Source organism: Plecotus auritus, assembly GCF_963455305.1.
Source record: "Plecotus auritus genome assembly, chromosome: 2".
Lineage (NCBI taxonomy): Eukaryota > Metazoa > Chordata > Mammalia > Chiroptera > Vespertilionidae > Plecotus > Plecotus auritus.
Window position 1 is genome coordinate 105092785 of NC_137771.1, and position 16574 is coordinate 105109358.

Sequence of the window (16574 nt, forward strand, 5' to 3'; positions counted from 1 at the left end):
GTAAGTTCAGTGCTGCTTGAGTGTTCCCAAGCCTCTTGCTCTCTTAATATTTCTAATTAAAAAATACATACATTTTGATGACTAACAGTGAAAAACACCAAACAGATCCAGTGAATATTTGAATCTGGCAGGTCATGAGACTGACACACTATGTTGGAGTCAGAGAAAGGAAATACTCTATTACATGGAGGCTGACAAATACATGGAAATCAGTATTCTCTGGTTACATAGGCTGGTTTAAGTATAATTTAGAATGGTTCCAATATCTTTTCTGTGAGCAAATCCAAAATTCATTAATCACAGAATCAACACTGGCTGTCACCTAGTACATTTTCTATTTTCTTAAGAATTTGTGAAGAATGTATTTGAGTGACATAAATACATGAGAACATGAACGACGATGGTTTCCATGTGTACATACATACTTTTTGTGGTCGATTCACTCTTCAGCTGGAAAAGCTGAGTTTCCACCTTGGAGAGCTGTTGCTGCAAAGTTTCCATCGTCTTTCTGTGCTCTTCCTGCAAGTGCCTCACTTGATCTCGGAAGCTGCTGCGAAGGACCTCATTCTGGGATGTCAGGTAACTCACAGCCTGTGCATGTTCAGACTTCATCATCATGTTCTCTGATTGTATTGAACATAATCTGAAGGGTGAGAGGCACGTAATTTATATGAGATCTTGCAACTTAAGATGCTGACTCAGCCTTTCTTAACTGGGCCCTGCAAGAGAATTAGCCCTGAGATAGGAATGAACTTCTCTCCTATGCATGTAAGATGGGACTAGCTGTGTAACAATCTGGGGAGAAATGACACTGGCTGTCATCTAGTTCAAATCCTAGTCTGTGTTCCATAGTTCAGAGAGGAACCCTGGTTGAGAAACTATGTTGTATGGTTTAGATGAGAAACTTCCTTCATAGTTTAGCAGAAAAAAGCACTATATTTAGGGCATAAATATTATACTTTTAATTAGGGCACTTTGGGTTATCTTATGTGGTATCTCATATAAGTACAGGATTATTATATCTTTTTTCGATTATCCGAAAAACACACAAAAAGAACACTCTTTCGATTCATAAGGAAAGCCTTAAAGGAAAGCATCCCCTTCTGAGCGAATTAACATGACACTCCGAAACACAAAGACTTAGCTTACTATAACTGCTTCTGAATTTCACTGCACTTCAGAACCACTCAGGTACCCAATTAAAAATACAGACAACTGGTTCTCTTCCGCGAGCCACTGAATCAGAATATCCAAAGGTAATCCTAGAAGTTGCCTACTTTTAGCAGTTATCCATGTGATTTTTATGTAGTCAGACTGATACTAGTAAGGGACCTACTATTTGGAAACTACTATTTTTAATAGCTTAGTTGTAGTATTGATCTTCTATGTTTGACTTTGGTAAAACAAAACTTTTTTTTTTTTTTTTTTACAAAAGGGAACCACAAGTACACTACCATAAAAATTCAAACAATACTGAAGCAATTATAGGAAACAGTTAAATCCCCCTTTTTATTCACTCCTCCTTATCCCCACAGTGTAAAACCCCAACTCCAGGGGTAAAATTTATTAATGGTTTAGCACAGGGGTGGGCAAACTTTTTGACTCAAGGGCCACAATGGGTTCTTAAACTGGACTGGAGGGCTGGAACAAAAGCATGGATGGAGTGTTTGTGTGAACTAATATAAATTCAAAGTAAAGGAGTGGAGGGGAGAGCAAGAGAACCGGATAGAACAGCCGGATCCGGCCCGCGGGCCGTAGTTTGCCCAAGGCTGGTAGCATGTAGCTTTCCAAAATCTCTTTTGTATGTGTTACACATATGGATACCACATAAGGTTTTAAAACAGGATTTAGTTGCTAAAGGGGTCATATGCAATAAAGAATCATGCTTCAGAAAAGGTGTTTGTTTTGTTAATCCTCACCCAAGGATACTTTTTCCATTGGTTCTTAGAGAGAATAGAAGGGAGGGGTAGAGAGAGAGAGAGAGAAACATCCATCTGAGAGAGACGCATCAATTGGCTGCCTCCCAATATGCCCCAACTGGGGCCAGGGATTGAGCCTGCAACGGAGGAGGGACATGCCCTTGACCAGAATTGAGTCTGTTCTCCTGAGAATATGTTTTTATTGATTTTTAGAGAGAAAGGAAGAAGAGAGAGAGAGAGAAAGAAACATTGATGTGAGAGAGAAACACTGATCACTTACTTCCCATATGCACCCCAACCGGTGATCAAACTCGCAACCTGGGTATGTGCCCTAACCGGTAATCAAACCTGAGACCTTTTGGTGCATGGGACAACATTCCAACCAACTGAACCACACCAGCTAGGACCAGAAATGTATCTTAATTGCCAAATTCATATCAATTAATGAGTTTAAATAATGATAGTATATATGCTAACCCTTAACCCTGCATTTTTCCTGCAAGCATTTTGTTTAATATGTATCAAGGAAGTAAAGAAAGAATCATTAGCTATCACAATAATTTTCTAAGGAAGATAAACGCTGCATTTTAGAACTAGGGTTTTCAGGTGGTGTGACACTTCTGAATTTGCTTGTTTGAGAGAGGTAGAAATTTAAGCCACACCTGGAACTGGAACAACTGTGATGATGAAAGTCCTCTGTTCTTGTCCCAGCTGTTACTGGGGTGTTTACATTAATTGGGTCCCTATTTACTCCTCTACCATTTAAAAAAATCTCATACAGTAAAGTATGAATATTAAAATGTTTAAAAGCGAGAATATATAAAGAAAAGGCTATTTCTTTAGGCTAGGGCACAGACAGCACAATATCATTAGAGGGAGAGGGAGAGAGACATTGATTTGTGGTTCCACTTATTCATGCATTCATTGGTTGCCTCTTGTATGTGCCATGACTAGGGATCGAACACACAACCTTGATGTATTGGGTTAATATATCAACTGAACTACCTGGCTAGGTCAATAATATCATTAGTTTTTCATATTTTGGGGGAAGACCCCTATAAATATCTCAAAATGCTATGAACACTGTCCAGCACTTAGGAAAGTGACTGGCACATAGTAGGTGCTCAAAAAAAATGTATGGAATGATCAAATTACTTCAGAGGCATCACTTGCACTTTATTTGTGTTAGCAATATAGTTAGCAATAGCTTTTCTAGAGTAAAGAATAAGTGTTGAAAATTTCTGAAGTAAACATCAAGTATATACATCATTATATATAAACTAATCTCATGGTAAACCCCGGTGATAGTTAGAAAATTGGTAGAACTTTCCTGAAACTTTTGATTTATGAAATTAACATACATAAATTACACTGGTTGACTTACCAAAGTCAAACATAGAAATTAATTTGGTGTAAAAAGCCAAAAAATTGAAGTGCTTTAACTTTTAAGATTAGTATACAATTAGGCATGTATTATAAACACATCTGAGATATATAAAGTATCTTTATGAAAGACACTCAATGAAGAATCCTTTTCCTCAATCTAGGATACAACTAACATTACCACTCAATTTCTTTATGACAAGAATTCAAAGTTCCTTGTTCACAATAATCGACTTATTCTGCCAATACTCCTAATGTCCATTTATACTGATTAACAAAAATAGCAAGTTGAAGACAGAGCTGCAAAGGTAGGTTGCATATTCTTTTTAGTCAGCAGCTGTTTGTTTACATGTTTTCCTCTAAAAAGAAAGAAAAAAATACTTGTAATTTGACACAAGGTCAGCGAGGTAGTGTATTTTTTTTTTTTTTCAGGGAACATTCTAGCCATGAAGGTCATAGGAAAGACAGAGTATTGGATGAATACTTTCTCTTAAACAAGCTAAGAACAAAAATAATCAAAAGGGAGAGTTTTAAGATAGAAACTTAAAAGGCAGAAATATTTTGCTGCCTGGTACAAACACTGTTAGTGCTGTTAGCAACCGTACTTTTCCCGGAGTTCTGCCTCTTTAGACACTGTTTCCTGCAGCATCTTGTTGTGCCTTTCTAGCAGAGTATCATGTTCAGACTGTAATGTTTGAAGTTCAGTCACACTGATCTGTAAATTATTTTGGGTATCTTGTAATTTGATCTTTAGTTGGTCAACCATCATTTCCAGGTGTTCTCTAAAATAAACAGAAATAAACAGTTTAAAATATTTTTGAAAGAGGTGAACATGATTAAAATTTTACTTTTAATCTTTTAATGTCAGACTCCTGCTATTATTATGGATGATTCTAAAGTAAATATAATAATCAGAAGAATTCAGAGACTAGGTTTAAATATAATGCAAAAGACATGATCAGATTTTAGATCTCAGGCACTTCAGGTTTAAACTTATGTTTCATATTCAAAAGGGGTAGACCATTAAAAGGCATTAAAATAACCTATTTTATGTTGTAGGACTATGCCATTAATTTAAAAAGAAAAAAAATCACACAGTTCTAAGCTAATCATTATGAGAATGGTAGATTAGACAAAGTTATAGTTAAACAAGTCCTTGGAGAAAAAAACAAGGACTTGTTTTTACTTGGAGAAAGAAAGTCCCTGGAGAATTGGACTTTGTAGCTAGATCTCGAATTCCAACCGGTAATTCTGCCACAACTAGTAAAGTACACTATATTGATTAGTTTCTTTTCTTTTTTTAAAGTAATGTATAAGAAAGTAGAAGGGGTCAGTCCCCTCACCCTCTGCTGCTGCCGCCCCTCTGACAGTGCTCCAGAGCCACTCGCCACTCAGCAGCCATTTGATACTCAGGCCAGTGGTCTCGGGGTGGGGGTGTTGGGGGAGCGAGGCTGGCGGTCCTGCGTGCTCTGCACATCCGCTCCATGGGATCGGCGTGAGGCATCTTGTGCTCTGGGGACATTCCCACTGCTGCACTGAGAGAACACATCTTCCATGGACTGGGAATTCCTAAAAAGCTGCGTTTGTGAACAGCTGGCAATAATTTCCTAAGTCCCAGCTCTTCATTTTCCTTTGTGTTACATTTTGGAACATCCAGAAACCATGAACATGAACAGCGTTAGTAATGAAGAATTTGACGGCTATTTCCTCGATGAGGCCTTTACTGCCAAGGACATTCTGGACCCAAAATTTAATGCAGTCTCTTCTTCTGATGATAAGGATGCTTTCTATGTTGTGGACCTGGGAGACATTCAAAAGAAACATCTGAGATGGCTAAAAGCTCTTCCTCGGGTCACACTGTTATGCAGTCAAATGCAATGACAAGAGAACCATAGTGAAGACTCTAGCTGCCATCTGGATGAGATTTGACTGTGCCAGCAAGACTGAAATATAGTTGGTGCAGAGTCTTGGGGTATCTCCAGAGAAGATCATCTTGCAAACCCTTGTGAACAAGTGTCTCAGATTAAATATGCTGCCAATAACGGAGTCCAGATGATGACTTTCAATAGTGAAGTCGAGCTGATGAAGGTTGCCAGGGCACATCCAAAGGCAAAGCTGCTGTCGTCTCAGTGTTAAATCTGGTGTCACGCTCAAGACCAGCAGGCTTCTTTGGAACGGGCCAAGGAGCTAAACATTGATGTCATCGGTGTCAGCTTCTATGTGGGCAGTGGCTCTACCAACCCTGAGACCTTTGTGCAGGCCATCTCTAATGCCCACTGTGTCTTTGACATGAGGGCTGAGGTCTGTTTCAACATGTATCTGCTGGATATTGGTGGTGGCTTTCTTGGATCTGAGGATGCAAAGCTTAAGTTTGAGGAGATCACCAGTGTAATCAACCCAGCCCTGGACATATATTTTCCATCAGGCTCAGGAGTTACATTCGTAGCTGAGCCGGGCAGATACTATGTTGCATCAACTTTCATACTTGCAGTTAATATCATTGCCAAAAAACTGTTCTTAAAGAACAAACAGGCTCTGATGATAAAGATGAGTCCAGCGAGAAAACCTTTATGTATTACGTGAATGATGGAGTATATGGATCATGTAATTGCATCCTCTATGATCATGTGCACATGAAGCCCCTTCTGCAGAAGAGGCCCAGACCAGATGAGAAGTACTACTCATCCAGCATCTGGGGACCGACCTGTGACGGCCTTGATCGCATCTTTGAGCATTACGGCTTGTCCGAGAAGCACACGGGAGACTGGATGCTCTTTGAAAACATGGGTGCTTACACCACGGATGCTGCTTCTACTTTCAATGGATTGCAGAGGCCGACTATCTACTATGTGATGTCAGGGCCAACATGGCAACTGATGCATAAAGTCCAGAACCAAGACTTCCCGCCTGAGGCGGAGGAGGATGCTGGCGCCTGCCTGTGTCCTGTGTCTGGGCGAGTGGGATGGAGCGCCTTCCGGCAGCCTGTGTGTCAGCTCACATTAACATGCAGAAGCCATTCCTGTAGCTGTTATGCGAGTGCAGCATGCCTTAAGGGATTTGGAGGACCATTAACTTATTGATTGCTAGTTTTGAAATGTCTTTGTAAGTGGGGTTGGCACAGATGGAACAAGGGGGAAGGCCTAGGTGATTGGGTCACACTTATCTGTGTTCCTATGGAAACTATATGAATGTTTGTTTTATATGGATTTTTATTCAATTCTCAAACATGCTATCAGAGCGCCCCTTAGCTGCCAGGCAAGCATTTGTAGCTTATGTATTGGCAGAACCGGCCCAAGGCTTAGTGTTGTGACCTGTTTTAACAATAAAGTACCTTGGAAATTAGGCATTGGAAAAAGAAAAAGAAAGTAGAAGGAACATATAACATTCATATTAAAATAATGTGAACCCCAAATTCTGGCACAATTAAAGTGTTCAAGTCTTGGAAATGGTGACATTTTTATATTGTGTAAATATTCAACTTTAGCTTTAAGATGAGCTATTGATAGAGAAAATATCTCATCATTTTCATCCTATAGTTGCTATTTTTTAAAGTACTTTTTTATTTTATTTTTAAAAAAATATATTTTATTGATTTTTTACAGAGAGGAAGGGAGAGGGAAAGAGAGTTAGAAACATCGATGAGAGAGAAACATCAATGAGCTGACTCCTGCACATCTCCTACTGGGGATGTGCCTGCAACCAAGGTACATGCCCTTGACCAGAATCGAACCTGGGACCCTTCTGTCTGCAGGCCGGTGCTCTATCCACTGAGCCAAACCGGTTAGGGCCTATAGTTGCTATTTTTAATAGACACCTAAACAAAAATTAATATAAGCAAAAACATACAAATACTGTAGGATATTCAGTCCTACTTGGAACAGTAAGTGTCAGATGTAAAACTGCTTTAACACTGAACTTCTACTTATAAAAAGAAAATACCCATGCTGTAGAATGCCCTATCTTTTATTCCTAGCATATTTTAAAATAATTTACAAAAGTATGCTAGTTTTAAGAAAGCATTAAACAATACACTATTGAAACAGTAATTGAAATGGTCATAAACTTTAATTCTAGACCAAAAACTTAGTACTTTTTTTAAAAATATATTTTATTTATTTTTTACAGAGAGGAAGGGAGAGGGATAGAGAGCTAGAAACATCAATGAGAGAGAAACATCGATCAGCCGCCTCCTGCACACCCCCTACTGGGGATGTGCCCGCAACCAAGGTACATGCCCTTGACCGGAATCGAACCGGGGACCCTTCAGTCCGCAGGCCGACGCTCTATCCACTGAGCCACACCGGTTAGGGCCAAAAACTTAGTACTTAATTTAAAACTTGTGAAATAAGTAAAATTTTAGGAAACTTCTGTTTAGCATAATTAATGGTGAATAAGTATATCATGGAAACTTTTTTATTCTTGTATTTCTGAACTTTCAAAATTGGGAAACTTATAATGTAACTTTGTGTTTCCACTATGACCAGATTCTACTACAAGGTGAAAATATTATGCCTGTATTTCAAAGCTTGTAGCCTGGTTTCACTGTTTCCTTTACACATATTTTTGAGTTTGTAATAGTGCCTTTCACAGTGACCTTTCCCTGCTGCTGTCTGGAACACAGTGAAGCCAACACCTTTCTCGTTCCTGATTACATGTAAAATCCCAGTCAGAAGATATCAAAGTAGGATTGTCAACCTAATGGGTGGAGAATGTGTCTTGGGGAGAAAAACCCTGCATGTTTCCTATAATTCAGACTTTACCTTTCTTGTTTAGCTTCCTCAGTTTCACCCTGAGATGCAGATTTATTTTTCTGTTGTTTTAGAACATTATGAACTCGGACTTTGTAGCTTTCAAATTCAGAGGTTATAGCAGCTTGTTCCACCTAAAATATTTAAAAGAGAGAAAAATTTTCTATTGCATTTTCTTTAAAAAAATATATATATGTATATATACATATATGTTTTTTATTGATTTCAGAGAGGAAGAGAGGAGTGAGAGAGAAACATCAATGATGAGAAAGAATCATTGATTGGATGCCTCCTGCATACCCCACACTGGGGATTGAACCTGCAACCCAGGCATGTGTCCTGACTGGGAATCGAACTGTGACCTCCTGGTTCATAGGTTGATTCTTAACCACTGAGAATTTCTATTGTCTTTCAGGGAGTAATGCATTAAGATGACAACCTGTTTTTGAAAATGAGGACAATGGCTAACACCTTTTAGCCCCTAATAATTAACTTTGGCTAAAAATTGTGCTTGGCCTTACACTTCTTAAAAGATTTTGAATGATATAATTTTGTCTAACTAGAGATATGCATCTACCATGTTTTATTCCCTGTGTGGACCGAGAAAGATGATACCTACTAAGAAGGGCTCCTGGTGGCTAAAGGCCTCAAATTTTAAAGAACAAAGCCTAGAAGAAGGTGAAAGCCTGTACTCACTGCCTCCCACAACCAATCAAAATTACAACTAAAATACAGAACAACCATCATTCAGAACTGCCTGAAAGCTGGCTGAATGGAAGTCCTACAACTAGAGAAATAAATAAGAAAGCACATTGAGTCTGGTAGGAGGGGTGGAGTCGCAGAAGGGGTTGGTCCAACGCCCTTTGCGCCCTTTATTTAATCGGAGCGAGATCGTCTCTGTGGAGGCTACCCGTGAGGAGCAAGATGTTCTAGCCCCAAGCCAAACACCCCAGCCCAGGCTCCCAGAGATGGGGAGAGAAGTCCCTATAACCATGGACTATAGAAACCAGCAGGAATTGTGGCTGAGGGACACAGAGGCTGCTGGAGACCAGGGTGTTCCTCTTAAAGGCCCAGTGCACAAACTTACTGACTCAATCACTCTGAGCTCCAGCACTGGGTGACTTTAGGGGACCCAGACACATACAGGGAGGAACTGGATTGTCTGGCATTGGGGCAGAAACTCAGGGGTGTCTTTCTACCAGATAGGAGTGCTCGCAGGGGGCAGTGTTCCTGTCCTGGGACCTCCCCTGTCACAGGCTGACTGGCAGACATATTTGAGTCTCCATCAGCCTGGAGCATACTGTTTGCTCTGTCCTGGGAATTCCCTGAGGTCCCACCGCATCCAATTTGCAGCCCCACACAAGCTGTTTGTAGCAGTTTTTCCATATGAATGGCCAGACCAGGCACAGGCTTCAGGCTTTGCTAAAAATCTCTCAAACAAGCTGTAGCTGGTGACAGAGTGCCCCAAACCTATCAATAAAAGGCCCAAGACCTGGCACTAGCACTAGTCTGCCTTGCTTCACAGCTGGGCCTCACCTGGGCACCTCCATGCCCAATGCAAATAGCAGCCATCTATAGATCCCTCTGTAGCTCCTGCTGGATAGCCCAGGCACTGGCTGACTTTGCACTTCCCTGAAGGCCCTAGAGCAGCCTTGGGCAAACTACGGCCCGCGGGCCGGATCCGGCTGTTCTATCCGGTTCTCTTGCTCTCCCCTCCGCTCCTTTACTTTGAATTTATATTAGTTCACACAAACACTCCATCCATGCTTTTGTTCTGGCCCTCCGGTCCAGTTTAAGAACCCATTGTGGCCCTCGAGTCAAAAAGTTTGCCCACCCCTGCCCTAGAGCCTGTGCACCTGGTGGACAGCTTCAAACCATAGCAGATTACAACTCTACATATCCACAAGTGACCTACTGAAGAGGCAGACTCAGTGAGCACCAAGCCCTACTGAAGCAAGTCCTGCTCCATAGGGGTGTTTCCTGCACAGTAGCTCTCCCACTGTAGTCAAAGTCAATTGGCTTGAAGGTCAATTCCTCTTAGCGATGCCAATAGCAATCAAGGATCAACTATAAGACAGCATACAGCCCACACAGGGGCGTACCTAGAGTGCCCAGTTCAGGTGACTAGGAAGGCTGAGCCACTGGGCCCTACAGGACAATTACTACACAAGGCCACTCTACCAATTCTAGGAGACATAGCAGCTCTACCTAATACATAGAAACAAACACAGGGAAGCAGACAAAGAAACATGTCACAAATGAAAGAAATGGAACCAAGCAAACTACTGGATATAGGGTTTAAAATCATGGTTATAAAGTTACTCAAGGATCTTCATGGGACTTAGTGAGATTTTTGATGATCTTAGTGTGAATGTCAAAGACATGGAAAAGGACCAGTCAAAAATTAAGCATACACTAACTGAAATAAAGAATAATTTACAGGGATTCAACGGTAGAGTAAAGGAGTACCAGAATCAAATAAACAATCTGAAATATGAGAAAGCAAAAAACACCCAACCAGAAGAGGAAAAAGAAAAAAAGAATCCAAAAATATGGAGATAGTTTAAGGAGCCTCTGGCACAACTTCAAGCATACCATTTGCATCATGGGGGTGCCAGAAGGAGAAGATAGCAAGATATTGAAATATAAAAGCCATAGATGACAAACCCATAGCCAACATCATACTCAATGGGAAAAACTAAAACCATTTCCCCTAAGAACAGGAACAAAACAGGGATGCCCACTTTCACCACTCTTATTCAACATAGCACTGGAAGTACTAGCCATAATGATCAGACAAGAAGAAGAAATAAAAGGCATCTAAATTAGAAAAGAGGAACTAAAACTCTCATTATTTGCAGATGACATGATATTGTACATACAAAACCCTAACGACTCCACCAAAAAACTACTAGATTTAATAAGTGAATTCAGCAATGTAGCAGGATACAAACCTAACACCCAGAAACCTATGGCATTTCTACCTATGGCATACACCAATAATGAACTCACAGAAAGAGAAACTAAAAAAACACACAAAAAACTCATTTACCAGTGCAACAAGAAAATTAAGATACCTAAGAATAAACTTAACCAAGGAGATAAAAGACCTGTACTCTGAAAACTACAGGACATGGAAAAAAGAGATAGAGGAAGACATAAACAATTTAAAGAATATACTGTGGCCTTAACCGGTTTGGCTCAGTGGATAGAGCGTCAGCCTGTGGACTGAAGGGTCCCAGGTTTGATTCCAGTCAAGGGCATGTACCTTGGTTGCAGGCACATCCCCAGTAGGGGGTGTGCAAGAGACAGCTGATTGATGATGTTTCTAACTCTCTATTCCTCTCACTTCCTCTCTGTAAAAAAAATCAATAAAATATATTTTTTTAAAAAAAGAATATACTGTGTTAATGGATTGGTAGAATTAACATCATTAAAATGTCCATACTACCCAAAGCAATCTATAGATTCAATGGAATCCCTATTAAAATACCAAAGGCATATTTCTCAGACCTAAAACAAACTCTCCAAAACAAAACCCCAAATACCTTCAGCAATCTTGAGATAAAAGAATAAAGTTGGAGAGTCACAATATCAGATATCAAGTTATACTACAAAGCCACTGTAATAAAAACAGCTTGGTACTGGCACAAGAATAGGCATAGAGATTAATGGAACAAAACAGAGATGCCAGAAATCGACCCAAGCCATTACACTCAATTAATTTTTGACAAAGGAGGTAAGAACATACAATGGTGTCAAGACAATCTCTCCAATAAATGGTGTTAAGAAAATTGGACAGATACATGCAAAAAAAATGAAACTAGACAAACTTACACCATACACAAGAATAAACCCAAAATCAATAAAAGTCATAAATGTAAGTGGGAAAACCATAAAAATGCTAGAAGAAATCTTATGCAGCAAAATCTCAGGCATCTCTCCTAGCAATATGTTTCGCAATACATCTCCTAGGGCAAAGGAAACTAAGGAGAAAATAAACAAATGGGACTACATCAAAATTAAAAGATTCTGCACAGCAAAAGAAACCATCAACAAAATGAAAAAGGGGCCCACTGTATGGGAGAACATATTTGGCAATGATACATTTGATAAAAGGTTAATATCCGAAATATATAAGGAAATCATACAAATTAACAAAAGGAAGACAAACAATCCAATTAAAAAATGGGCAAAGGACCTAAATAGACACTTCTCCAAAGTGGACATTCAGATGGCCCAGAGACATGAAAAAATGCTGAAAGTCATTGATCATCAGATAGATGCAAATTTAAACATCAATGAGGTATCACCTCACACTTGTCAGAATGGCTACCATCAGCAAATCAACAAATGACAAGTGGTGGTCAGGATGTGGAGAAAAGGAAGCCCTCGTATGCTGCTGGTGGGAATGCAGACTGGTGCAGCCATTATGGAAAAGAGTATGGCGTTTCCTCAAAAAATTAAATATGGAAATGCCATTTGACCGTGATCCCACTTCTAGGAATATATCCTAAGAAACCTGAAACACCAATCAGAATGAATATATGTGCCCCTATGTTTATAACAGCACAATTATAATAGGTAAGATATGGAAACAGCCCGTGTGTCCAGTAGATGAGTGGATAAAAAAGCCGTGGTACATTTATACTATGGCATACTATGCAGCAGGAAAAAGGACGGATCTCTTACCCGTTGAGACAGCATGGAGGGACCTGGAGAGTATTATGCTAAGGGAAATAAGCCAGTCAGAGAAAGACAAGTATCACAGAATCTTACTCATATGTGGAATCTAATGAACAAAATAAACTGATGAAGAAAATAGATCCAGAGACATAGAAACATAGAACAGACTGTGGAACCTCGTGGGAAGGTGCGGGAGGGTGGGTGGGTGGGAAGTGATCAACCAAAGAACATGTATGCATAGCCCATGGACACAGATAATAGGGTAGTGAAGGCCTGGGGTGGGTGGCAGCGGTGGGCTAGTAGGGGTTAATGGGGGGAAAATGGGGACATATGTAATACTTTCAACAATGAAGACTTTAAATAAATAAATAAATAAATAAATAAATAAATAAATAAATGAAAAATAATTCAAAGAAATTAAATTACTTGTACTTCAGTTTTCAAAAGAGAGTGAAAAAAAATAAATTCTAGGACTTCCACTTTTCTGCAGTGATCTGTAAACTCCCATGACTCTTTGGCCAAGAACACTTAGATAAGAGTTATCCTCTAACAAAGCTACTGTACTGTTTTTGTTTTGTATGCAGGTAAGTAGGCCCCAGACCCCAATGTACTAGAATATTTTATAATCATTTAGCCCTCAGAAAGAACTGTAACACTTCTCTAATAAAAACTTTAAAACAGTAACTTTCTTACACATGGAAATTGCAAAACAAAGTTGGAGTGAAAACAACATGTATGCATGTCTTTTCTCTTAGCAAAGAAAAAGTTATCCATGTGACAGGGTTGTGATGGAGTTGGGGTTAGGGTCAGATGAGTTGAACCTCGTATTCATCTAGTAAGTGTTCTTAAATGACAGCAAACACTAAAAAGCCAGACCATAGTCCTCAAGTGAAGTGCTACCCAGTGGGTAACAGCATCTCTGACATGCTGCTTCTGGGTGAGGAACACACCTTGGCAGCACGGCACTCTTCCTGAAGGGCTGCCACTTTCTGTTCGTATATGCTCAGTGTGCGCTGGTGCTGGTCTACAGAGGTCTTCAGGTGTTCGTGAACGTTGTGTTTCTCAGATGTTATTTCAGCCAGCTGAATCTGGGGGCAAAATCTTTTAATTAAGCTCTAGCAAATATGATTTTCACTTGTTAAGAAGATTTTCCTTAAACGTAAACTTGAGTTTAGAGACATGAGTCTCAAATAATTAAGTGACATAAATAAATACCAGAATTATCTATTATTGAAACATTTTTTTCTTAATAAATTAGGTTTCCTTAAAAAAAATAATGAAAAAGAATCCCAGACTACATGTTATAGTTCAATGTTTAATTAAACACCTCAAGAGGTGTTTAATTGAGGAAGAATATTTAGGGGGGGGATTCAATTGACCCCCCAGTATCTGTGGGGGATTGATTCCAGAAATCCAGTGTTACAAATCCGTGGATGCTCAAGTCCCCCAATAAAATGGCATAGAAAAATGCATACAGTTGGCTCTTCACATCTGCAGATGGTTGGCTGAATCTGAGGATGCAAAACCCGCAGCTCTGAAGGGCCAACTGTGTGTATGATTGATATACAATAATATTTAGCAAAATCCCTAAATGGTATTTTACTTCTACATGGAAAAATTTTTCTAAATCTTAAAAGGAAAACGAATCTTACTTTATAGACTTCTACTTGCTGCTGGCTTGCCTCTAGCTCGCTCTTTAAAGATGCTTGAAGCATTAAGTGATCAGTTTCCTACAGAATAAGAATCTTGGTTAAATTTTAAAAAGGAATTATTCATAAATACACTATAAGTAAGTATTAAAATGTGAAACTGAGGAATTAACATACTGCTTGCTTTGAATCTGCCAGTTCTTTCTTGGTTTTCATAAGCAATTGCTTGATTTTGGTGTTGTTTTCCTCATATTGTTGCAATGAAGTCTGTAGTGAAGCTAGTGTTAAGAAATAATTTCAGAAGAGATGAAATTATTTTCATGAATTAATTTAAATAAACAAGTGACAAGTCTTTTCTTTGTATTAACCTATCTTTTAAAGAAACTTGTCTTAGCTTTTTCTTATGGAACATTTCAGACATAAGTGACAGTCGTGATGATAGTGCAATAAACACCACTGTGCCCATCACCTGACTTTAACAATTACCAACACATGGCCAATCTTATTTCACCCAGACCAGGAGTCAGGCCCACAGGTAAAATCTGGCTGCTGCCTGTTTTTGTGAATAATTTTAATAAAACACAGTCAGGCTCATTTATTTACATATTGTTTTTAAGGCTGCTTTAGTGCAACAATAAATAGTAAACTTGACTAACATGATAGAGATTACATGGCCTGAAAATAAAACATTTATGGCCTGGCCCTTTATAAAATAAGCTTGCCAACCCCTGACCTATAGCCTCACCTACTCTTCCCCTCCCCCCTGACTCCCTCCCCCTCTTCTTCTTCTTCTTCTTTTTTTTTTTTACAAGATATACTTTCATTTGTAAATATTTTAGAATATACAGAATGGGGCAAAAGTAGGTTTAAAGTTGTTCGTATGAAAAATAATACAATAATCCTATATAGTAAAGAGGTGATATGCAAATTGACCATCACGCCGTCACAAAGATGGCGGCGCCCACAGCAGGGGCGGGCCGGCTGCTCCGTGGGCCTGCCGCCGGAGTCCCCTCAGCCCTGCTGGGGGCCTCAGATCCTCCTGCACCCCCCACAACTGACAGCTTGCCCAGGCTCCTCCAACAAGCTACACATCCCTCTCTTCCTCCATCCCTGAAGCTGAAGCTTGACTGTGGTGTCCAACAAATTGGAAGTTATAACTCACGTCATTGAGAGTATCCTCCATTCCTCAGCCAGGGCCAGCTGCTCTGCACGCCTGCTGCTGGAGTCCCCTCAGCCCCACTGGGGGCCTCTGGTCCTCCTGCACCCCCCACTGACTGAGGCTCAGGCAAGCAGGGCCGGCAAGCCTCAGATGGCGGCTGCTCAGCCTCCCAGGGCCAGCCCAAGGCTCAGGTAACCAGGGCCAGCTGAGGCTTGAGCTGTTGGCAGTGGCAGCAGCAGAGGTGTGATGGGGGCGTCGCCTTCCCTTGATCACCTGGGTCGCCACCCGCCCGAGGGCTCCCAGACTGTGAGAGGGAGAAGGCCGGGCTGAGGGACCCCCCCCTCCAGTGCATGAATTTTCATGCACTGGGCCTCTAGTCTATATATATAAAAAAGCTCAGCGACCAGAATGGCAGAATGACCAGAATAACTAGAATGACTGGTGGCTATAACACGCACTGTGGTAGCCAACCAGCCTGATCCGGGCCCCCAATGGCCGCCCCCCCCCCCCCAGCTGGCCCAGTCCCCAATTGACCCCCAACATCCCAGTTGGGGGTGGGGCTGGTCAGCCAACTGCCGCAGCCCTTCCCCTCCGCTGGCCCGGCCCAATAGGCCTCCATTGGGGCAGGCCAGCTGGACTGCACCCATGCATGAATTTGTGCACTGGGCTTCTAGTCTACATACATAAAAGTCTAAGCGGCCAGCTGGCCATCTGGTAGCTATAACACGCACTGACCACCAGGGGGCAAATGCTCAACACAGGAGTGGAAACCATAGGCATGGAAACATGGAATAGACTGATGAATCTCAGAGAAAAGGGGGGAGAGTGGGAAGAGATTAATCAAAGATCTTATATGCATACTAGAGGCCAGGTGCACGATTCGTGCACTGGTGGGGTCCCTCGGCCTGGCCTGCGGGTATTGGGCCGAAACCAGCTATCCAACATCCCCCAAGGGGTCCCAGATTGCGAGAGGGCACAGGCCAGGCCAAGGGACCCCACCGGTGCAGGAATTTGTGCACCATACCCTCTA

At 40.8% G+C, this 16574-nt stretch overlaps 1 protein-coding gene and 1 pseudogene across 5 annotated transcripts in view; one reads left to right on the top strand and one right to left on the bottom strand.

The window, feature by feature from the left end:
• The window catches only part of GCC2 (GRIP and coiled-coil domain containing 2), an 87542-nt gene that overhangs the window by 16403 nt on the left and 54565 nt on the right, over window positions 1-16574 (bottom strand). For all 4 annotated transcript variants that reach the window (XM_080653368.1, XM_080653367.1, XM_080653366.1 and 1 more), the window contains 6 exons: window positions 14563-14663; window positions 14389-14466; window positions 13687-13824; window positions 8063-8184; window positions 3908-4084; window positions 426-643 (listed from right to left, as the gene is read on the bottom strand). In XM_080653368.1, the coding sequence (XP_080509494.1) occupies window positions 426-643; window positions 3908-4084; window positions 8063-8184; window positions 13687-13824; window positions 14389-14466; window positions 14563-14663 (834 nt within the window). The remainder of the gene's footprint in view (window positions 1-425; window positions 644-3907; window positions 4085-8062; window positions 8185-13686; window positions 13825-14388; window positions 14467-14562; window positions 14664-16574) is intronic.
• Window positions 4965-6327, top strand: LOC308242600 (ornithine decarboxylase-like; annotated as a pseudogene). The gene has a single exon. The product of its transcript is annotated as an ornithine decarboxylase-like (transcript).